The sequence below is a fragment of the Chiloscyllium punctatum genome, chromosome 1 (genome assembly GCF_047496795.1).
Source record: "Chiloscyllium punctatum isolate Juve2018m chromosome 1, sChiPun1.3, whole genome shotgun sequence".
In the NCBI taxonomy this organism is placed as follows: domain Eukaryota; kingdom Metazoa; phylum Chordata; class Chondrichthyes; order Orectolobiformes; family Hemiscylliidae; genus Chiloscyllium; species Chiloscyllium punctatum.
The window spans coordinates 41,950,262-41,974,006 of NC_092739.1; the positions used below are offsets into that span (position 1 = coordinate 41,950,262).

General features: G+C 44.8%; 1 protein-coding gene across 4 annotated transcripts in view; it reads right to left on the minus strand.

Annotated features, from left to right (window-relative positions):
• The window catches only part of LOC140453497 (uncharacterized), an 85,453-nt gene that overhangs the window by 41,182 nt on the left and 20,526 nt on the right, over positions 1-23,745 (minus strand). For 3 of the 4 annotated variants that reach the window (XM_072548348.1, XM_072548267.1, XM_072548425.1), the window contains one exon: positions 13,441-18,300. The exons of the other annotated variant lie outside the window; for it this stretch is intronic. In XM_072548348.1, coding sequence (XP_072404449.1) covers positions 16,207-18,300 — 2,094 coding nt within the window. In that variant the 3' untranslated portion in view covers positions 13,441-16,206. Of the gene's footprint in view, positions 1-13,440; positions 18,301-23,745 lie in introns of those variants that run through there. 4 annotated transcript variants of the gene reach the window in all.

The following is a 23,745-nucleotide window of genomic DNA, read 5'->3' on the forward strand; positions in this document are numbered from 1 at the left end:
CACCTTGAGGGCGACCTCCAAACCGTCACGGTCGACGAACAAGAGCTGCGTGTCGTAGTTGAGGTTACGCACCTGGCGGAAAAAATACGTCGCCAGGGCGCACCACCAAGGAGGAGGCTCGACGTAAAGGTATCGCCGCAAGGTCTGAAGGCGGAACGTCGCGACCTGGGTGCGGACGCACACCAGCGACTGACCGCCCTCCTCAATAGGGAGACTCAGAACCTGCGCAGCGACCCAGTGCATCTTTTTGTCCCAGAAGAAGTCGACCAACGTTCTCTGGATGTCAGCGACAAAACCAGAGGAGGGACCAAAGTGACCAGCTGGTATTACATCATAGCCACCACCAGCTGATTTATGACCAGCATTCGACTCCTTTAAGATAGCACCCGAATGCCCACAGAGTCCCGAGCAGGTACTCGTGATCGACCCTGTCGAACACCTTCTCCTGGTTCAGAGAGACAGGAAGGCACTCGGCAGACCAGCCCGTCGACAGAAATGGATCAGGTCCCGGGCCAGGTGGACGTTGTGTATCCTCCGGCCCGGGACTGTGTAGGGCTGGTCCGGGTGAATCATTTGGGCCAGCACGGAAGCCAGGTGAGAAGACAACATCCTGGTGAAGATTTTGTAGTCCATGCTGAGGAGGGAGACCGGATGCCAGTTCTTTAGAGAATGAAGGTGCCCCTTCTTTGGCAGCAGAATGATAACCGCCCTACGCCAAGAAAGGGGCAGCTCTCCAGCAGTTAGACACTTCCCCAGGACGTCCCAGAACGCCCTGAAGAACTCCACAGTCAGTCTGTCCAGCCTCGGGGACTTGCCCCTCGAGAGAGCCGGTCAGCTCCTCTAATGTGACGGGAGCATCGAGCCTTCCAGCATCCTCCGTGCTGAGCTGCGGGTGAGGTGACTCATGTAGTCCTCCCCCTCACCACTCCAGGAGCCAGGTGGCTTCGTCTCCCGGGGTTTCTTGCAGGAAGCACACCGCATACCTCCCGTCCCGAAGGACCGAGAGTGTCTGGAATCTGCGCTGTGACTCCCTGCCGGTGTTGTTGAGGCTGGCTATAGTTGTCTTCATGTCAGCAGTACTGTGCAACCACCACCATTAGAATTAAAAACTACATACACTTACTGGGAGGATGAGGGAGGGACACAAAAGTCCCTCTCCCTCACCAGGACTGCACACAGGAAGGTTTTGACTCACTTTCGTTTGTTAGTGTCCAGCCCAGGTGCCTGGTGAGCAGCGTGGGCCGACCAGTACACCTGCTCAAAGAGTTCCAGCGGTCAAGTGCCAGTTGGGCTCTATCCCGGTGACTGCAGGTTTCTTCTACAAATTCCCGGAGTTACCCGAGGGGGGGAAGGTCAGTGGAGGGCACCTGGGACTCAAAAACCTCGCTGGAGACAGACTCTGTGTCATCCCCAGTGTCCACCACCAGTCCCGTACCCTTCTCCAGGAAGTTGCCCTTGGTCACTGGCCCCTCCCCCACCGAGAGAGTGGGGGCTGGTCTGGCACTGCCAACTCGCCTCATACCCCCGGCAATCCCACCCCCAGAGTCACCGGCGGTAACTTCCTCAGTGCACCCTTTCCCGGAATGCCCCGAAGTCGGGTCGTCGGGCAGCAGAGGCTCAGGGCCCCACTCGTCTCCTGACACCGGGATGCCCGGATCCTCGGGAGAAAGGTCCTTCCCCCAGGGCCAAGGTCCCCGAAAAACAGTCTGGGAGGGAGCAGTGAGGATAACACCTTCCTCCCCTCCACTGCTCGATGACCCTTATACCTGCATGGTGTACAGGCTTGTCCCCAGGGGCTGATGGTACAAGGGCACCAGGGAATTCTGCTGTGATCCCTGGGACTCCAGGTGGGTCAGACCGTGGTGCGGGAAAGGTGGGTGGTGTCACGTGCACACGCCCTTGTGAGGGGTAGCACCATCGGCGTGCCGTAGGGAAGTCCTCCCCCTCCTGGGGGCGGCGCCTCTTCCCAGGGGTGGCAGAGCTCCTTGGGGAACACTCTCCCTGCCCACCCTGATGGTCATGGGGCCTGGGGCTCCACCGCCCCCCTCAGCAATTCACAAAATATGATTGGCTGGGGGCGTGGCAAGGGTCAGGAGAACCAGCTGTTTCACTTCCTGCCCCTGGTTTAGCAGGTAATGGTGGACAGGGCAGAGGCCCAGTTTCCTGTTCTGGGACCAGAGACACAGCTGCTATTGGATGGAGTTCAGCACGGGGTTCCCCAAGGTCAGTGCAGGGGTCTGGCTGAGTGGGCCAGGACCAGGCATTGATGCCCCAGGAGTTTCTGTAGTAAGGCGGGGGTTGGGTGTGGGGTCAGTAGGCGCAGCAGGGCAAGGATCAGGTACAGATTTGGGGGTTTAGGGATCAGGGTTCACTCACCAGGGCAACACTGACCCTGCCATGGGGGCATTGTCGTGCCGGGGTGGGGCAGGTTGAGGGTCCAATTTTGGTGAGGTGATGGGGTTGTCCACACAAGGGTGGGCTTGGCGCATTGGGTCTTCTTTTGCACCTTCGGTCCAGCTGGACGCTCAGCCCCCTCCCTGCCAGAGGCTGAGGCACTAGGAGCCTCTGGCTTAGCCCTGTGGGCGGGGCTTGTGGTGTTGACTTCAGGGGAGGTGGAGTGGGTGCAGCGGTACCACCCTTAGCCGTTGGCATGGGCTGAGCATCCTTCTGGGTGGGGCAGTTCTTCCTTATGTGCCCCACCTCTTAGCACAGGTGACGCTGCATGCCGTCCATAAGACGTGGTAGGCTGCGCCCTTCTGAGGAGGGTAAACAAGCCCTCTGTGACCTCCTGGCGTTGGAAGATGTACACGTGATGGAGGGAAGGGTACCTAAGTGAGCAGGAGTGGTTGGACCCCCGACCAGATCTCCCTCAGAGTTTGAAGGTGGGGGAGAAGGAGTTCACTGGCAATGAAGGGCAGGATGTTGGAAATCATAACTCTCTGGCCATGACCTCCAGTGGGTTGACAGTATGAAAATCTCACCCACAGTGAGCTCCTTCTGCACAGCCAGGTGGACCGCCTGCTCAGTCTTCAGGAAGAACATGGCCTACCAGTACATTCTGGCCGCAGCGGCAATGACCAGTGGGCTGACCACATTAGCTATGGCCTTACTGCAGGCTTCAATATTCATGTTAGGGTGGGGATAGGCCTCAACCCCCAGGCGTTTAGCCAGGTGCTTGAAGGGGGTCAGTTTGTAGCTGGGGTAGGAGTAGCCGAGCCTAATGCAACGTCAACCCTGGCATAAGTGCAGCTGGAGCCTGTGGCCTTGGGGCTTACCATGCTGTGCTGCTGGGTGTTTGGTGAAGGTAGGCCTCAGGAAACAGCTGTAGTCTTGTCCAGGTGGGGCCCTATGCAGCAGCAGCAGTGGTGTTTTTGGCCAAGGGGTACACCTAGGCAAGTCCCAGGTAGTAGCAGTGGAGTTCTTGGTACCAGCCCAAGGCAAGTCTCAGGCGGCAGCAGCAGTTGAGACAGGCCCCAGGCACCAACAATCAGTGTTCAGCTGTGGGCAAGGCCTGCGCTGCAGCACAAGAAGCAGGTCCAAAACTCAGATCGTTGTCCTCCTCGCTCCGAGTCAGACCCTCCTCTGATACAAAAAGAAGAGTCCTTCATTTTTTTTTCTTTTTTTTTAGTGGAGGTCCTGGGGAGGGGCCCCAAGGCAAGTCCCAGGCAGCAGCAGTGAGGCAGGCCCCAAGCAGCAACAGGGAGAGTCCTTGCACGTGTAGAATCTCCTGTTATTTTTTTTTCTTTTTTTTAACCCCCACACTACCGCCTAACTGCGGTAGTGCTTATTTTTTTCCCCAGCACCCATGGTGTGTGTGTGTGCAGGTGTGAGACACAGTGAAAGACACAAAGTGCACGAGTCTTTATTCAATTTCCACCACCAGGAAGATAGAAGAGTCCTTCACTCCACACTGATCTAGCTCTCAGAATGTGAGGATGATAGCCAATTTGTTAACTAGTATTACTTTTTATTGAGGACTGATTTTTAAACTGCCTGATCTTCACAGTCAATGTGTTTCAGCTGTAATGCAGGTCGCATTAGGGAGTTGTTGTTTCACTGGCTGGTTACAGCCTGTGTGTTCGTCCTTTTCTCAAAATAAGGGAGAAAAGAATATGTTGATTTTTTTATGGCAGGACTTAGCCCTTGCATTCTGGTTTTCTTTGAATGTGTTTTTGGCTGAGCCCCTGTGAGAAAGTGCACCTTTCCAGATGAGCTGTTCCTGTGGGTAGGGCCTGGCCCTTTGTCAGTAACTAGGCCTCTGTAAAGATTGAACACCGATGTGTGTGCTGGGAGGTGAGTAATTGCTGCATCCTGGAGTTCAGGAGTGGACCCAACCCCTGTGAGTTAATTGCAACTTTTTAACATGTACTGTGATCCTGAGAGCAGGCCTAAGTGTCTATGGATGGGCCAGACCTCTATGGAGACTGAACACCTGTGTGTGTGCTGTGCATTTGCTGTCTTCAGGAGTGGACTCTGCAAATTGGAATGGATTTGATTTCTGACAATAGCACTTGTATACTGGAGTGAATTCTGTTCCTGGGAATGGACTCCACATTTTGAAGAGAACTGTTGATAATGGACTCTGTACCAGAACGGACTGTTTGTAATTAAATAACTGTCTTGTTGGGGTTATCACCTGCACTGTCTTGTGTCCCTGGGTCTGGCAGGCCTTACTGTGAGCTGGGAGGCTCTTGGGTCATCCTGAAAACTGTCACCCCGAGAGCCGGAGGGTGGATAGGCCGTCCTGTGAACCTGAATGTGGGTAGGCTGATCAGAGAGCAAAAAGTGGGTAAGTCATCCCAATGCCAGTCGCCCTGAGAGCCGGAAGGTGGGTAGGCTGTCCTCAGTGCTGTCACCCTGGGCAGGTACCGGGATGGGCAGTCCTGGAGATGGCTGGACGGTGTGAAGAATGGTTTGGGAAGCCGGAAGGTGGGTAGGCCATACTGACCACTGTCGTCCTGGGGGAGGGGATTGGAGAAACATGAAGGGCTGTCCTAGAGGTGGCCTTAAGGGACATGGAGCAGATTGAGAGCCGGAAGGGGCGGGCTGTGTGAGAGTGGCCAGGAGGTGGGAGGAACGAGTGGCTTGCTGGGGGTTGTCTGTATTCTATGCACTGTTTCTTAACTAATTGGACTATCTTGGACTTATTTGTTATTGCTACTTTTGAGATGACTGAAAGTGGGATTGAGGCTTGTCCTCATTTCCCTAAAAGCTGGTTAAACAGTAGAGTTTGGGGTCTGGCTTTGCCGCTCCTCTCCCTTGCACTTTGCTGTTTCTCTGTATACAGCTGTTAATGTTAATTTTTTGTAAACTGTACTGTTTTAATAAAATAAGGAAAGGAGTGTCAGAGGTTCCCCTCACTCTGAGGGAGCTGGATTGGTGTCAAGGACTCTAAATAAAAGGTGACTTGGTGATGGGATACTGGCTTCTGTAGATTTTTTTTCACTTTTCATTTGAACTTATGTCGGTGTCTGACATTCAATATATCAGCTTTTTCTGTTTTTATTTCAATTTCCAAAATCTTATTTTGTTTTTGGAGTAGCACAGTAAAAGAACAAACTACTGAAAGGTTGAAAATCATCCTTTGCGTAGGATCTGAATAAATGAACTTTGCCTGGATGATCATTGGTAGAGATACAGGTGAATTTCTGACAGATGTGGAAGGATCCCTTGGGGTCTTGGACAGAGGTGAGGGGAGTGGTGTGGGCACAGGTTTTGCACTACCTGCAGTGGCAGGGAAAGGTGCCAGGAGTAGGGTGTGGGCTGATGTGGGGATGTAGACCTAACTAGGGAGTCGCAGAGGGAATGATCTTTTTGGAATGCTAATAGGGGTGGGGAGGGAAATATGTCTGTATTGGTGGGAGTCCATTTAGAGGTGGTGGAAGTGGCGGAGGATAATGCATTGTGTGTGGAGGTTGGTGGTGTTGAAAAGTGAGGACTCGGTGGGGGGGAGGGGGGTACTGTCTTTGTTGCGGTGGGAGGGTTAGGGTTCAAGGGTGGTAGTGCGTGAACTGGAGGAGATGCACTGGAAAGGGAAGTTGCAATCGTGGAAAAAGGAGGCCATCTGGGACTTTGAGGTGGAATTGGTCATCCTGGGAACAGATGAGCGTTGGAATTGGGAATAAGGGATGGCGTTTTTACAGGAAGTAGGGTGGGAAGAGATGTCATCTTGGTAGCTGTGGGAGTCAGTAGGCCTGTGGTGTCTGTCTATGGTTAGTCGGTTGCCAGAGACAGTGATGGATAGGTCCACAAAGGAAGAGAGGTTGTCAAGATGGTCCATGTGAATTTGAGATTGAAGAAATGTTCAACCTCCTCGTGGGAGCATGAGGCGATGCCGAAACAGTCATCGATGTAATGGAGGAACAGGTAGGGGGTGGTGCCAGTGCAACTGTGGAAAATGGACTATTCCACATACCTGACAAACAGGCAGGCATAGCTGGGTCCCATGGCTGCCCCTTTTGGTTTGGAGGATTGGAGGGAGAAGTTGTTGAGGGTGTCAGTGGAAGGGTACTGGTTGGGACGATGTGAGAGGAAGAAATGGAGGGCTTGGAGAGCTTCGTTGTGACAGATCGGTGTGTACAGGGACTGGATATCCATGGTGAAGGTGAGATTTGGGGGCCAGGGAAATGAAAATCTTGGTGAAGGGCATGGGTGGTGTCACAAACGTAGGTGGGGAGTTTCTGGACTAAGGGGGACAGGACGGTGTTGAGGTAGGAAGAGACTGTTCGGTGGGACCGGTGCAGCTGGGGCAGTCAAGTTTGTGAATCTTGGGAATGAGGTAGAGTCAGGTGGTGCAGGGTTCATGGACAATGAGGTTGGAGGCTGTGGATGGGTGATCCCCAGAGGTGATGAGGTTGTGGATGGTCTGGGAGATGATGGTTTGGTGAGGTCGTGATCAAGGGGGCAGTAGGAGGAGAGGTGTAGAAGTTGGTGTGCCACACTACTACCACACCCTCCTCATCCGCGGGTTTGATAGTGAAGTTGGGGTGGGAGTGGAGGGCTGCATGTTGTGAGGGTGAGAGATTGGAGTGGGGGAGGCGGTTGACCACCTCATCTTGTCCAAGGTCACTAGTACAGTAGTAGTATGGCTCTGGTGATCTCCCATCCACAGCCTCCAACCTCACTGTCCGTGAACCCCACACCACCCAATTCTACCTCCTCCTGAAGATTCACAAACCTGACTGCCCCGGTCGACCCATTGTCTCTGATTGCAGGTCAGGATGATGAGTGGCTTGGTGGGGGATGGTGTTCCCATGTATCTGCTGCCCTTGCCCTTTTCGATGTAAGTGGCTGTGGGTTTGGAAGGTGCTGTCTAATAATAATAATAATATAGTATGATTGGTTTATGATTTGTCAGTGATGGGCTGAAAACCAACCTATAAAGTTTGTCTTTCCTTTGGTTCAATGAAAAAACTTCTGGAGCCCCAGCGATTGCTTCCTATTAACATTAACAAAATCTTTGCAATAAGTGGACTCCAGCTGTCGAGTGATTTATTTAGTCATTCCAAGTCCTTACAACCATTTCCTCTCCTAAACTTTTTAATTTCATCATTTGTAACTTTATATACTCCCAGTTTCCTGCAGTACTGAACCCTTTGTATCAAACAGCCACAACCTCGTAGCTTTCTGCAGAAGTTGCCAACAGCTCAGTCAAAAAGACAACCTAATGAAAACCAAAAGAACTATAGATGCTGAAAATCAGAAACAAAAATAGAAATTACTGGCAGGAACAGTGGAAAACTTCAGAGTCAGCGTTTCAGGTCCAGTGACCCTTAACAGGAACAAAGCAACATTATGGCTAATTATTAGAGTTGCGACTCTCAAGCTTGCTTGTTCTGCAGAAGTCAAGTTCCCACAATTGTGATCAAAGAAGCTTTTTGATTTAATCTGTAAAATGCCTGGCACAAACTAAAAAGATGTTGCTTTCTTGTTCTAGATTCCACCTCAACTTCACACTCATTCCAAAGGAAGCTCTCGCCTATAAACGAAGAATCATTTTGAATAAGCCCACCAGCTTCATCCAGAAAATACAAGCCAACAGATAGATCATGCAGTACAAAGCAAGGAACTAAAAACTTCAGGCATCAATCCACAACACACTTAATATTAGTTTCCAAATGCATGTTTTGATAACAAAGATGTGTACAAAAAAAGTAAAGATCATTTTACTAGCAACCTATCTTTAAATCATTAGGCTCTCAAAATGTTTGAAATTAAAACAGTGCATACAAAATTCTTTTAAAATATATTTTTATTGAAAAATAGACTTTTAAATATTACAAATACAAAAAAACCCAAAGAAAGTAAAAAAAAAACCAAACCGCCCTCGTGTACAAATCTATAACTGTATAAAAAAGATGAAAAAACCCCAATTAACTAAACAAATAATAACCGACATCAAATTAATAAATAATACAGCTCAGCAAAACAAACACTAACTCTCAAATATTGAGCATTAATTTTCACCTATTCATACATTCGCAGTTCTCCCTCTCTGGATATTGGTATACAGAATTTTCATTGTGATATTTCCTTATTCAGGCACCAGTGACAAAATATATGTATGTTGATCTGATTATTCCATGTTTCCACTTACCCTCCATAATCTTTAACCCCTTTCCATAGTGTTTATCCTCAGTATGCAAATTGACACTCAAAAAAAATGGCAAGAAGCCAGACAAGTTTGACTTTTTTATTTCTGATCTTTTGTTTCTACCCTCTTCTTTTAGTGGTAGGGTAGAAAAACAATACGAAACCAAAGAAATCAAAATAAAATGTGATTGCCTTCAAGTAGTTTACTTCATTACTATATGTGCCATATGCCTCCCTCCCAACTTTAGCATTGAAATCAAAGAAAAATCAGCTTTGGGGCATGGGACAGCAACTGATCAAAACTGGAGTAGAATTCCTCTTTGATCTTATCCATTGCATCTAGTATTTAGTCCCACTCACTGACAGCTATGTTTGCTGCTTCTGGGTCAGGTGAGCCAAAGGTTCATGAGATCTTCATTTATCCCAGAAGAAATCTTGCTGAGACAGTCAATTAGTTGGCTTTGTTTTTTGTACATGACAAAACTAATCCCATGTATTCAACATGTCTTTCTTAGTCAGATTTACCAATCCAGAAGAATGTGCATGCATTACCTTGTTTTTTTTTTAGCTGATCCTCTCCTGTCCCCTTAATCTCACTCAGTTCAGCAATATTAGTGTCAATAGCGAGGGGTTTCTGGGCTAGTAAAATGGTATGATGTTCAGGTTTGTGACTGCTGAGGGTGTCTATCAGGATCTTGATGTTCCAGGTTGTACACTTCTTTTTGAGGGTGGGGAAGATGTTGCGCAAGAGACTTGTAAACATGGTATGGCTATTGCCCACTGACTACCACACAGCAGAGAAACATCTTTGTCCAATCGCAGGAATAGGTAAGATGATTGAAACCAAGCTTAAATGCATGGACAGGGACACAACCCAGCAGTCTGTCATGTTGCTTGCTTTTAGGCTGGTGTCAGAACAGAGAGTGGTGCTGCAACATCAAGCAGCCCCTGTCACCTCAGCAAAGACTTCTTGCTGCCCCAATGAGTGCAGATGCATAGCTCCTTGAAAGTAGAGCCGCAGGTAGATAGGATAGTGAAGAAATAATTTGGTATGCTTTCCTTTATCGGTCAGAGTATTGAATACAGGAGTTGGGAGGTCATGTTGTGGCTATACAGGACATTGGTTAGGCCACTGTTGAAATATTGTGTGCAATTCTGGTCTCCTTCCTATCGGAAAGATGTTGTGAAACTTGAAAGGGTTCAGAAAAGGTTGAGCAGGATGTTGCTAGGGTTGGAGAATTTGAGCTATAGGGAAAGGTTGAATAGGCTGGGGCTGTTTTCCCTGGAGGCTGACCTTTATCCAGGTTTATAAAATCATGAGGAGCATGGATGGGATAAATAGACAAGATCTTTTCCCTGGGGAGGGGGAGTCCAGAACTAGAGAGCATGGTTTAAGGTGAGAGGGGAAATATATAAGAGACCTAAGGGACAACTTTTTCAAGCAGAGGGTGGTAAGTGTATGGAATGAGCTGCCAGAGGAAGTGGTGGAGGCTGGTACAATTGCAACATTTTAAAAGACATCTGAATGGGTATATAAATAGGAAGGGTTTGGAGGGATATGGGCCGGGTGCTGGCAGGTGGGACTAGATTGGGTTGGGATATCTGGTCAGCATGGACGGGTTGGACCGAAGGGTCTGTTTCTATGCTGTACATCTGTGACTGTATGACTCTAAAAGGAACATTAGAAAGTTAAGAGATTTTCAACATATTTCAGTTATGATTATTGTTAGGGTTATATTAAAGAGTTGCAGCCAAATTTCATATTAAATTTGTAAAAAGTGTAATCCTTTTTCAAAAGACAAATCATTTTAATTGATATATTTCAAATCACCAATGCCCAAATCAGATTCTCACCATTGAGATAAACCTTCACAATCAAGTCCTCCCTCCTGAGATGGAGAGAAGCTAATCTGCATGCATTTGTATCTCACTAATTCATGCTCACCAGAATTAACTTCCCCTTCGCAACTGCTTCTCCTGAATCACAATACTCAATGTTTCTTAAACTTGATTGTATAAGTCAAGCGTGTGGATCTGGCAATTTTGTTCTCTGTCCTCCAATCCATAACTTTGGCTGCTTTGCATCTTCACTTCCACGTAAACAATTAACTTCTTCTTCACAGGGGCCACTTTTGTTGACAGAATCATACAGTGGTTTCTGCTTCACAGATGGCACTTCAGTGGAAAGGATCAGGCAATAACTTTAATCTTCAAATAGCACTTTAACACAGCAATCAAGCAAACAGCTGCTGGCCAGGAGGATCACATTAACACAGAAAGCAAGCAGGAGGACATGACTATGGGAAGTAGTGGAGCAACAATGTGAAAGTGGGGGCACATATTGCTGTACAGCACTGTGCTATGTCAACATCAGATGTGATACACCTTACACAGTAAACTCACTGCCAGTGTATGAAGAGCATGGCGACGTGTGAATGAGAAAGATGGGAGGTGGTGGATTGGATAGCATACTTAATGGCGTCCAGGTGGACCCTTGTCAGTCAGGATACTGCCACAGTCACTAGGTTGAAAAATGTGTTGCTGGAAAAGTGCAGCAGGTCAGGCAGCATCCAAGGAGCAGGAGAATTGCGTTTCGGGCATAAGCCCTTCTTCAGGAATGAGCTCATTCCTGAAGAACATCTTATGCCTGAAACGTCAATTCTCCTGCTCCTTGGCTGCTGCCTGACCTGCTGCGCTTTTCCAGCAACACATTTTTCAGCTCTGATCTCCAGCATCTGCAGTCCTCACTTTCTCCACAATCACTAGGTTTACAATATTTAGAAACAAAAGCTATGCATTTTAAAATTCATTTGAGTAAACATTTTCATCACAAAATGTAAGATATAATTACATGGAGTCATGTAATGCAATTTCCTTTCCAGACCTCACATCAGGAATTGTAGCTTTCAAATGCTGAAAAATGTGTATTATCTGTTTGTTCATTTTGTATTAAACAACTTTAAACTATACCCCCTCAAATTAAACTGTTAGACTATTCAACATTTTATCAATTCACACAAATTAACTGACAAAAAATAAATTATCATTGATCCCAAAATAAAGACATTCTACTTGGTGTGTATATTAACAGCAACACTGAACGAATTGGGTAAAATCGAAAAGATTACCTTCCCTTGTGAACTTTTGAGTAAATTAACATTATTCACTTTAGAAATACTTAGGAACAGTGTAAAAAACACACTGAAGCAAACTTTTATACCCAAAATAGGAGCATTTGCTTCAAGGTGGGAGAGAAGGGGACTACATTCTGAGAAATCTGAGTAGCAACCCAACTTGCTGCTCCTAGGAAATAGCTTTGAACTTTACTTATGAACATCAATCATCAATTAATGTAATTGCTATGGACTGGGTTCCCTGCACACAGGTTCCTTGAGGCAAAGTATTGATGGATTCAGACATAAGTTCCATTTCATCTACTTTCCGGATCCTGATCTGAGGGCAGGAGCCCTCTTTTTGCGCTGTGTTAATGTGGTTTGGGTTTAAGTCCCACCTGGTCCAGAGATGTGTAATAGCTTCTCTGAACAGGTTGATAAGAAGAAAAAAAAAAATACGTTGAGGAATCTCCATGATCAGGCACAACTTCAGTGAATTTTTACACTCCAGCTGCTAATACCCTTCTCTCTTCTAGACCTGCAATCCACCCAACATCATTCCCCCAATCCCAACACACTGTCCTCCAAATTCTGATCACAGCCCTGAGGACTCCAATTCTCCCACTTCTGCCAGGGTCTGAGCTCCCATGCCTCAGGCTTCCAACCTTTACACTCCATTCAATCAACCCCTTCTATCAAACAACTAGCTATCTGATTAGATTAGATTTCCCTACAGTGTGGAAACAGGCCCTTCAGCCCAACAGGTCCACACCAACCAATTTCTCTCTGACTAATGCACCTACCACTATGGGCAACTTAGCGTGGCCAATTCACCCGACCTGCACATCTTTGGACTGTGGGAGAAAACCAGAGGAAACCCACACAGACACAGGGTGAATGTGCAAACTCTACACAGACAGTTGCCCAAGGCTGGAATTGAACCTGGGTCCCTGTTGCTGTGAAGCAACAATGCTAACCACTGAGCTACCGTGCCGCCCCAAATTAAACACCTTCTTTCAGGTAAATGAAACTTTTCGCATTTCTCTCTCATTTGTTCAATGCTCCATTTATAAATCTGGCTTCGTTTAATGGTCAGATGTAAACAATCAAATATTGCTACGCCAGTAGTTCTATTGCTTTTTTTTTTGTTTATTTCATTTGGGATTACTCAAAGCATTCTTAAAAAGCTGCCAGAAATGTTTTGCAATTTTTCATTAGCTAACTGAACTCCAAGATTTTTGGACAGTAATAATGTGCAGACATGGGGTCAAGACAGCAGATTGGCACTAGGTAATAGACCAAGACTAGATAACAGAGCCTGATGGGCTGAATGGCCACCTCCTCCCTGTAATAATTCTGAGATTGTAAAAATTGTTATGAACATTGTAATAGACAAAAAATGAGTGTGTGCGCTCTCTGAAACACATACTGACTTGTTAACGTAAATGCTTATAACTGCCATGTGTTTAAGCAAAAATATTATTCACATATGCTCAATGACTTACATTTTAATTTCAATAAAAAGGAACGCTAGAAAGTCAAGAGATTTTCAATTCTAGATTTTTCAATTTACGATTACTATTAAAGAGTTTCTTAAAGAGTCACAGCCAAATTTGAATTTGAAAAAAGTATAATCTTTTTCAAAAGACAAATAATTTTTATTGATATATTTCAAATCACAAATAGCATTACTGTTTATTTTTCATAATTTATTTTGTTATAATTTAAAGCATTGTGAATCTAAGTAAGAGTGAAAAGTATCATTTAAAAATGGAGAACCTACATTTGGACAGCACCTTCAACAACTGTAACTCATATATACATAGCAACTTCCACATAATAAAATGCCCAAATCAGATTCTCACCATGGAGATTAACCTTCACAATCAAGTCCTCCCTCCTGAGATGGAGAGAAGCTAATCTGCATGCATTTGTATCTCACTAATACATGCTCACCAGGATCAGCTTGCCCTTTGCAACTGCTTCTCCTGAATCATAATACTCAATGTTTCAGAAATGCAATTGTATAAGCCAAGTGTGTATCTGGTGATTTTGTTCTTTGGCTTCCAATACAGGGGAGTACATAACTTTGGCTGCTTTGCACTTTCACTTTGAATGCAAAATTATCGACTTCTCCTTCACAGGGGCCTGAAAACACACTGTCCAAGTGTATGAGGAGCATAGCGACATGTGAAAGAGAAAGGCGAGAGGCGGTAGGTTGGACAGCATGCTTAGTGGTGCACAGGTGGGGTCTTATCAGTCAGGATACTCCTGGCAGTAACTAGGCTTACAAAATTGGAAACAAAAGCTCAACACAAACAGATTATTTGTAAATCTGGCTTTGTTCAATGGTCAGATGTAAACATTTAAATACGGTTTATGCCAGCAGTTCTATTCTCTTTTTTTTTTCCCCTATTTCCTTTCTTAATAAATAAAGGAAGTTGCCAGAAACATTTTGCAACTTTCAATTAACTAAATAAAGTCCAAACTTTGTTAGCTCCTTTTCTACTCCACAACAATAGTGATAACTTGAATTGACATGGCATCTTCAATATAATGTCACAAGGATGTTTACAAATAAAATTTGAAACTGAGCCTCGTAGGTACAATGGTCAAATGCTAGCTTAAAGAGGTAGGTTTAAAGGGTGGGGAGGGGGAAGTGAGCAAACGAAGCGGAGAGTTTAGGGTGGAAATTTTAAAGACCAGAAGCTTGGCATCTGAAGGCATTGCTAACAATGATGAAGGGCAGACTCCTCAAGAGTTGTGGATGGGTTAGCAAGGTAGAGGAGGAAATGGACAGATTTGAAAACGTTTGAAATTTTGTAATGATAATAGAAATGTGGCTTCACTGGAAGCCAGGATCAAGCAGCAAACATAGGGCAACGGAGAATCGGATTTGATGTGAATATTGAATGACATAGGTTAAAGTTAGGAAAATTGATAGGTCTGTTTGTAAATAAAAATTGTTTTGTAGCCCAAACCTATCCTCCTGAGACCTCATTGTTTCATAGCATTGAAGAATCAAAGATGGTCAGATGATGGAAGAGTAAAATGCTCTAGCTGAAGTTTCTCCAACACCCCCCATTCCTCTTCATCTTTTTCTCCAGCAGCCAGACTGGGAATGCCAGCAACCAGAGCAGAGACACTGATGGCCAGCAACCAATGGTGAGAGCGGGGTCACCAAGAGCCCAGTGCAGCACAGGGTTTGGTACTTGGTGCGGAAGCAGGAATATGGGCCCAGTAAGGAGCCTGGAGGCAGCCAGCAGTCAGGCCCCCTGCATTGGTCTGCTGAGGAGAGCCTTTGGAGACAGACATACAAAACAAACTGCAAAGTTTTTAAACTTTGCTTCATGTTTTTTCTGACCTATGGTCATACTGATATACTAGGAGACGACGAGGACTGCAGATGCTGGAGATTAGAGTCAGAGTGTGGTGCCGGAAAGGCACAGCCAGTCAGGCAACAACCATGCTCTGGCTGTGTTGTTCCAGCACCACACTCTCATACTGTGTATAGCTGTAATGTAGCTTTTTTTCTTCATTTCTCTATTTTGTAATTAAGGATTATACCTGGGTACCTTTCTATCTAAGGTAGTGCTTTAAGTGGCAACTTACAAACTTTTCACTGTACTCATTTGAGTACTTGGCAATAAAGCTAATTTAATTCAATTCATTTAAGCAAATAATTGTTTTCTGCAATCACTTATCGCTTAGATTTATGATTGAAATTTTCACTGCCTTCAAGAGTTCCCACATAAAACCATGGTACACAGTTATCGCAATCACACTGCATTTGGTAAACGTAGAGAGTTTGGAAGTCATCATGGAGCTCTGCACCATACAAAGCAATTGCCATAATTCTAATGATTAATTTTATTGCTAAGCAACCCAAAGTATGAAACTGAAAAGATTATTAAGCTAAGATAAAGATATCACAGAGACTGAATGTCTTTTGACTCCCTTGATACCCCTAAGGAGCTCCTGCGTTTTTCATTTGCTTTGAAAATTGGCTTAATTACTGACACCAAGGATCATGTGTATTAACATTGATGGACCTTATATAAATAATTACAAATACCAATTAATGAACCAGTATTACTGGTCACATAAATAAACTGCAAAACAAATGACATCTATTTTAAATTTCAAAAATCAACTTAATGTTTTGTGTGGACATGTGTGATCAACAATATCCAGTAGTGTGTTTGTTACAAATGCCAATTAACACTATTTTAATACAGAAGTATACTGTGGTAATAGTATTTTTATTACTATTTTAACATTGTGTGCAAGCACACAGTGCATTTGTGTCAGAAAAGCAATCCTTAAAGATAACTTTTTTGTTATTTCGACTCTGCATTTCTGAGCCATAAAGATGAACACTGGAGGCCTATTACTTAATACCAATAGCTACATTACACTCAAAACAAAATTAAGGCAGCATTTTACTGGAGTGAAGATTACTGTTAATGATCAATGAGAGTTAATTCAATGTGCTTTTGTCCTACAGTGGGAATGCTCTGTAATTCAAAGAATATTTATATTTCCAAGGTTTACCCTTAGCTTTCTGAAACCCAACAGTTAGGAGCTCCTCTGTTCCAGGCCAAAGTGTTACATTTATTGGCATTACAGATGACGAGTACATGTTTATAGTCAGGAAATCAAATTCAATATCATATTGCACACGAGGGCAGATATTTCCCACTGCCAGAACAATGCCTGATGGATAATGTCTTTTGATGAGATACAAACAGGATTCATGAATTGAACTGAAATTAGTTTCAGTCCAAGAAACTGATGAGATCAAAACATTTTTCCAATAGGAATTTGAATCCTTATGACCATTTTCTAAATCACAGATGCATAACCTTAAATCAACATCATCTGCAGCACAAACCTCATACGGACTGTATGGGGTTAAGCGGTCAAATCCTACTAAAGTCAGTGCAGCATCTACCTGAGAACGGAAGTCTATGACCACTAAGTATTTTTCTTCATCATGACCGGTACTTTCTGGTGCCTTTACATAAAGATCAAATTTCACGATGGTCTCACTTTTATCTTCATGAATTTTCAAATTGTCAAATCTAATGCCAATTAATCTTTGACAGGCCATATAGCCTGTGAGAGCATTTTTTGAAGCTCTCTGTTGTTGAAGGATTTCGTGATTCATCTGACCAAGTGCAAATTCTGCATATAGTGCAAGTCTAGAATCACTTACTGCTGGTTTTTCAAAGTCTTGGCAAATGCAAAAGTTTGGAGGTATCCTGGGAATACTGGTACAGGTCCTATCTGCAGGAACTGGACTCAGTAATCCATCAGCATTAATTCCATTGTTCAAATTTTTCCCATCTTTAGCTCCAACAGGTGGCAATAGACCTTTTAAAGTATGATGGATATCCAGAAGGCTGATTAACCTGCGCTGGTTTGTATGCAAGGATCGAATCTTCTCTTCACCCAATAAAATAGCAGCTGTGTCTGGGACAATTATAAATAGAGTGGTGTGGAATATCTCAATCTGGGATTCTGTAGTCATTGAAACAAACTGCCCATAATTATTGCCATGATCTGAAAGAATGAAGGTCACTGTGTTCTGTTGATCAGCTAAGAAAGATGCATGTTTGGCAAGATCTTCATCCAATTGCTTTATCCTGAGGCCTGTATCTTCATGATTGGTATCCAACATGAGAAAACTGAATAGTGGCTTTTGCAGGAACGAGAAACGAGTGATAAAGTATTCAATATACTGCAGCAGGTAGGTATGTTGATGGATACTATTGTAACATATGGTAGCAGGCCCATGAAACATATCCTTCACTCCATTTTCTTGAAGAATATCACAGCTAGAGTAGGAAACATCTATCCTATCAATTCCACTTCTTTTGATTGCTTCCAAGAACAACTTTACTCTTTCTGAAAAGTGTGCCTTTTTGTTAAGAGCTCTCAACTCTTTCACCAAACCCCATTCCCACTTCCAGCACATATCCTCCAAATATAAAATCTCATATCCAAACTCTTTAAAATGTCCAAGTGTCTTGTTAAAATCCACAGCCTTTGGTGGCAGCACAAATGAACTGAATGGTTTCAGTGGATTGAATGCCTCACCCCCAAAGAGAGCTTGGAGAGACTCAAATGTTCTGCTTTTTATACCTTGAACCAACTCAAAGTCAAACACGTGTCCAGTTTTAAAGACATTAGTGTTCAGATTTATGAATGTATTAATAGTTTTTGGCAAAGTTCTATAAAAATGATGCCTGGACACAGAGTCTAAGAGTAAAATATTCACATTCAATGCATGCTTACTTCCAAATTTTCTCGAAGAATTAAAACCTGTTCGCAACACTGGAGGCAGAATAAGAAGCTGTGATAACTTTCTTCCATCATGGCTGAGGCAACGAATGAAGCAGTAACCATGGTGATAGGTTCTCCAATCTGTGAGCAATTCTTGATTAATAAACAACATGGCTTCCACTGTCGAGTTAAACTTCTTCCACTGATTAACACCCATGTCCTCATTGTATATGCCTATCACTACAGAGGATAATTCACTGCACAGATCATGGCGACAGGTCATTTCAGGTTTTGCTGGATTGTAGTTCTTATAGAATGCAACAAAAAATATAAAATGCAAGAATTAGAATCAATACTACAAAACTTCCTCTGTGAAAGATCAAACTGTGAGCAATTGAGAAACGCGGACCACAAGCATTTGGCTTTTTAACTCTCATTTTGTGCTTAATTGGTTAAACTCAGTGGGACAGCTATTGGAATGTAACAATTAATCAAACCGTCCCAAAATTAGACATTTAAAATTAACTGTGCCCATTCCTTACTACACTACCCAGTGATGCAGGATAGAGTATATGTGTGTACATTTTGAAATATGCACGGTGAAATAGAGTCAGGCAAGAATTGGCTTGGCATCCTGCAAAACTGACTCCAGGCCCCATTGAGTCTCACTGCATCAGGCCAAATTTAGGCAAGGAAACCTTCTGATTACCACTCAATGTGTACCACCACCTCAACTAATGAATCACTGCTTCTCCATATTGAACACCACTGGAGGAGGAACAGAGGGGGCAAGGGCACAGAATGTAATATGGGTCAGGGACTTCAATGTTTATTATTAAGAATGTCTTCGTAGAATTACTACTGACAGAGCTATCAAATCCTAAGTGAAATAGACTGGGGAAAAATGGGTGGAGGGGAAGCAAAAATCAGTAAACATTGGTTTTACCACATCTTCATCATTCTAACTATCGCATATGCATCCATTCATGACTGTGTTTGGTATGAGTAACCTCTCCACAGTCCTTGTGGAGACAAGCTTCATCTTCATTTGGAGGACACCATGTTGTGAGGTACTGAACTGTGCCAAATTTGATAGATTTTGAACAGATCTAGCATGTCAAAACTGGACATCTGTAAGCTGTTGCAAGCCAGCCACAGTACTGTACTCAAAAGGAATTTTTTTTTAATTGCAAAAATATACTTTGTTCATAAAATACTTTGATGATCTGTACAATTGGATATGCCATACATATGTAAACATTCCCTTTATTTGCATACTGAAACAGAGTAATCATTCCTATTTATATTTTTAGCTGAGGCCTCAGCAGAGCCCAAATGACTACGCGGGCTCCCTGTTCTTCTTAGACAGGCAGATGTTACACGGTGGTCTTTCCCCACCGCGCCTTGGCGACAGCTGCCCCAAAGCTTCAGTGCGTCCCTCAACACGTAGTCCTGGACCTTGGAATGTGCCAGTCTGCAACACTCAGTCGGGGTCATCTCCTTCAGGTGGAAGATCAACAGGTTTCGGACCGCCCAGAGAGCGTCCTTTACCGAGTTGATGATCCTCCAGGCACAGTTGATGTTTGTCTCGGTGTGCGTCCTGGCGAACAGGCCGTAGATCACCGAGTCCCACATCACTGCACTGCTCAGGACGAACCTCGACAAACACCACTGCATTCCTCTCCAGACTTCTTCTGCACAGGCACATTCCAGAAGGAAGTGTGTGACAGTCTCGTCCCCACCGCAGCCACTTCGAGGGCAGCGTGCGGTGCAGCTGAGAGTCCGGGCGTGCATAAAGGATCTCACAGGCAGAGCCCTTCTCACCACCAGCCAAGCCACGTCTTGGTGCTTGTCGGAAAGTTCTGGCGATGAGGCATTCTGCCAAATGGCTTTTTGACAGTCTGCTCAGGGAACCGCTCGATAGGATCCACCCTCTCATTTTCCCGAAAGGTCTCAAGGACACTACGTGCTGACCACTTCCTGGTGGACTTGTGGTCAAAGGTGTTTTTCTTCATAAATTTCTCAACGAAGGACAGGTGACACAGAATGGTCCAACTACTCGGAGCGTTCTGCGGCAGCGAGGCCAGGCCCATCCTTTGCAACACCGGGGACAGGTAAAACCTCAGTACATAGTGACATTTGGTGTTTGCGTACCGGGGATCCACACAGAGCTTGATGCAGCCACACACAAAGGTGGCCATCAGGGTGAGGGTGGCATTGGGCGTGTTCTTCCCCCATTGCACCGGTCTTTGTACATTGTGTCTCTTCGGACCTGGTCCATCTTTGATCTCCACATGAAGTGGAAGATGGCCTGGGTGACTGCGGTGGCACAGGTTCTGGGGATAGGCCAGACCTGTGCCACATATAACAACACTGACAGTACCTCACACCTAATGACCAGGTTTTTCCCGGCGATGGAGAGCGACTGTTGCTCCCATCTGCCTAGTTTCTGTCTCATCTTCCTGATCTGCTCCTCCCAGGTTTTGGCGCACGCCCAGCCCTACCGAACCAAATACCTAGCACCTACAGGTGGTCGGTCCTGACGGTGAAGGGGATAGAGGATTGGTCGGCCCAGTTCCCGAAGAGCATGGCCTCGCTCTTGCCTCGGTTTACCTTGGCCCCCCGAGGCCCACTCGAACTGGTCACAGATGCACACGAGTCTGTGCACGGACAGCGGATCCGAGCAGAAAACGGCGATGTCATCCATGTACAGGGAGGCCTTAACCTGTAGGCCCCCACTGCCAGGAATAGTCACCCCTCTCAGGCTCGCATCCTTCCTGATGGATTCGGCAAATGGCTCTAAGCAACACACAAACAAGGCAGGAGAGAGAGGGCAGCCCTGCCTGACTCCAGATCTTACAGGGAAGCTAGGAGAAAGTGAGGACTGCAGATGCTGGAGATCAGAGCTGAAAATGTGTTGCTGGAAAAGCGCAACAGGTCAGGCAGCATCCAAGGAGCAGGAGAATCGACGTTTCAGGCATGAGCCCTTCTTCAGGGAAGCTATCTGATTCCCACCCATTGATTGAGACTGCACTGACAATGTTGGTGTAGAGCAGTCTGATCCAATTACCGATTCCCTCCCCAAAGCCCATTTTGGAGAGGACATCCCTCATATATGTATGCGATATCCTGTCAAAGGCTTTCTTCTGGTCCAGGCTGATGAGGCAGGTGTCCACCCCCCTGTCCTGCATGTAGGCAATTGTATCTCTGAGGAGTGCGAGACGCTCAGTGATCTTCCTGCCCGGTAGTGCACAGGTTTGGTCAGGGTGGATCACCGATCTCAGAGCAGACTTGACCCGGTTGGCGATGACCTTTGACAAGATTTTGTAGTCTGTGTTTAACAGTGAGATTGGTCTCCAATTTCTAATTTCCTCCCTCTCCCCCTTCCGCTTGTAGATGAGGGTGATGATGCCTTTCCTCATGGATTCACTCATGGTACCTGCCTGAAGCATACTGACATACACCTCCAGCAGGTCCTGGCCAATCAAGTCCCAAAGAGCATAATAGATCTCAACCGGTAAGCCGTCGCTTCCGGGAGTTTTCAAAAGAAATGTGTAAAGTCAGAGAAATCCGTAACTCTTTAACCTTCCTCCCCTCCCCTTCCTTCTGATTCAATCCCCTCTCTCAACCCCACCTCTTGTCACATATTTGCTATCCCATCCGGCTTTTCACACTCTGATGCTGAATGTTCTATACTCTGAAAAGGTCTCCGTTTTATCCCTCTGCGTCTCCACATCAACGTATCCCGCCATGATATGAACTCTTCATCCTTTGCCTTCGCTTCCATGCTAATTTCTTTGGAAAAGAGTCCTCTCGCTGTACCTTCTCACATGTCCTTACCCCAATCCCCACACACCAGGCCTTGTTATCATATGGTCTGCTATTACACACAACCCATTGTTCTCCACGGATAGTCCCCATTAGCAGCCATTCATTCTCCAACACTGATTGTTATCCACTCCTTTGTCTGTCCAATTGTTCTTCTCTCTCTCTGAGCCCTATCCTTTATCCCTTACACCCTCCCCTCACTCTATGTTCTGCATAAGAACCAACTCTTTCCTAGCTACCACGAGTTCTGAAGAAGGGTCACTGAACCTGAAACATGAAATGATTTGTCTCCATAGATACTGCTAGACCTGCTGAGATTTTACAGCAATTTCTGTTTTTATTTTTGTTTTCCAGCATCTGCAGTTCTTTTACTTTTTTTTATTGGGTGTGTGAAATGTGTAACCTCATGACTTGGGATATCCCTTACTCTTCCATTACCATGATGACAGCTGATCAATCTTGGTTTACCGAATACAGTAATATGTAAATATGATTCTGCCCACACTAGCTATCTGACAAAGGAGCAGCATTTTGAAAGCTTGTGCTTTCAAATAAACCTGTTGGACTATAATCTGGTGTTGTCAGATTTTTTACTTTATCCACCCCAGTGCAGCATCAGCATCTCCACATCATAGATAGCAGATGTTTAGCCATTAATGAGGTCAGTACCTGGAAATTGGAGCCAGCAAATCTGGGAGGGAACAAGATGGTCAAACAGAGGGAGGAATCAGAGAGTTTGAAGTAGCTTTTGGTATGTTTCTGAGGAGGAGGGGTTTGACATTTGATGTGACAGCATGAACATTTGAAAGCTTCCTATTATCAGCTACTGGATGTTCAAAAAATAGATTTAAGTTTAATTATCATTGACTTCCTCAGAGTGAACGGATTACCAATTATTCACAAAGTCTGGAATGGACTATTCAAAAAGTCTGACTAGGAACCATTGTGGTCAATTTTGAGGGTTGTTCTAAGTGTTTATGCCTACCGTATTACGAATTCAGAGATTAGGAGGTTGATTCGATTTGGATGTTTTTCTCTGTGTCATAATAGATCAACTTCTTCAGAAAATCAACTAAAAAATAATCATTGATGCCTGTGGAACAAAGCACTGTGAAAGCTGCTTAAGTAAGGTGGCTAGTTTTGTTCTTTAATTTATCCCTTTACTATGTTTGTTTACCTGTCTTTGGTGTGAATGGAACTGAAAACAAAGGATATGGGGTTTAAAATTAGAGACATTAATAAGATTACTTTGCTGTTTAATTTTGTTCTGAAGTGAGTACTTCATTAATTTTTTTTAAAAGAGTCTTTTGTTTAAGCTGCAACCCAGTGTCTAGAATCAATTATTTACAACATCTGGGATTAGTCATTCAAAACAAAATGTGGTTAGAAGCCATTGTGCAATTCTTTCAGTCTTTGAAAGATTTAAATCTACTGTGTTATAAATCATAGGTAGAGACGTGGATTTGAATCAGCTGCCAATGGTCTCCACTTCAAGTCCACAGCATCACAGATGCTGGCCATCAGCCAAATGAATTCACACTACAGCAAGAACCAGCTAAAGACACTGAATAGGCAAAACGTCCTGACATCCCAGCAATAGCAGTGAAGATCTATGCTCCAGAACTAGTTGCACCCCCAGCGAAGCTGTCCCAGAATAACTGGAACAATGATATCTATCAATAAGGTATATGCCCAGGTATGTGCTATCCAGAAAAGCAGGATAAATGTAACTCAATCCACCCTCGATCATCAACAGATTGACAGAAGGTGTTGTCGACAGTGATATCAAGTGGCACTTGCAAAGGAATAACCTGCTCATAGATGCTCAACTTGGGTTTTCCCAGGGCCATTTGGCTCCTGACTTTATTAAAACCTTGGTCCAAACATGGACAAAAGAGCTGAATTCCATAGTGAGGTGAGAGTG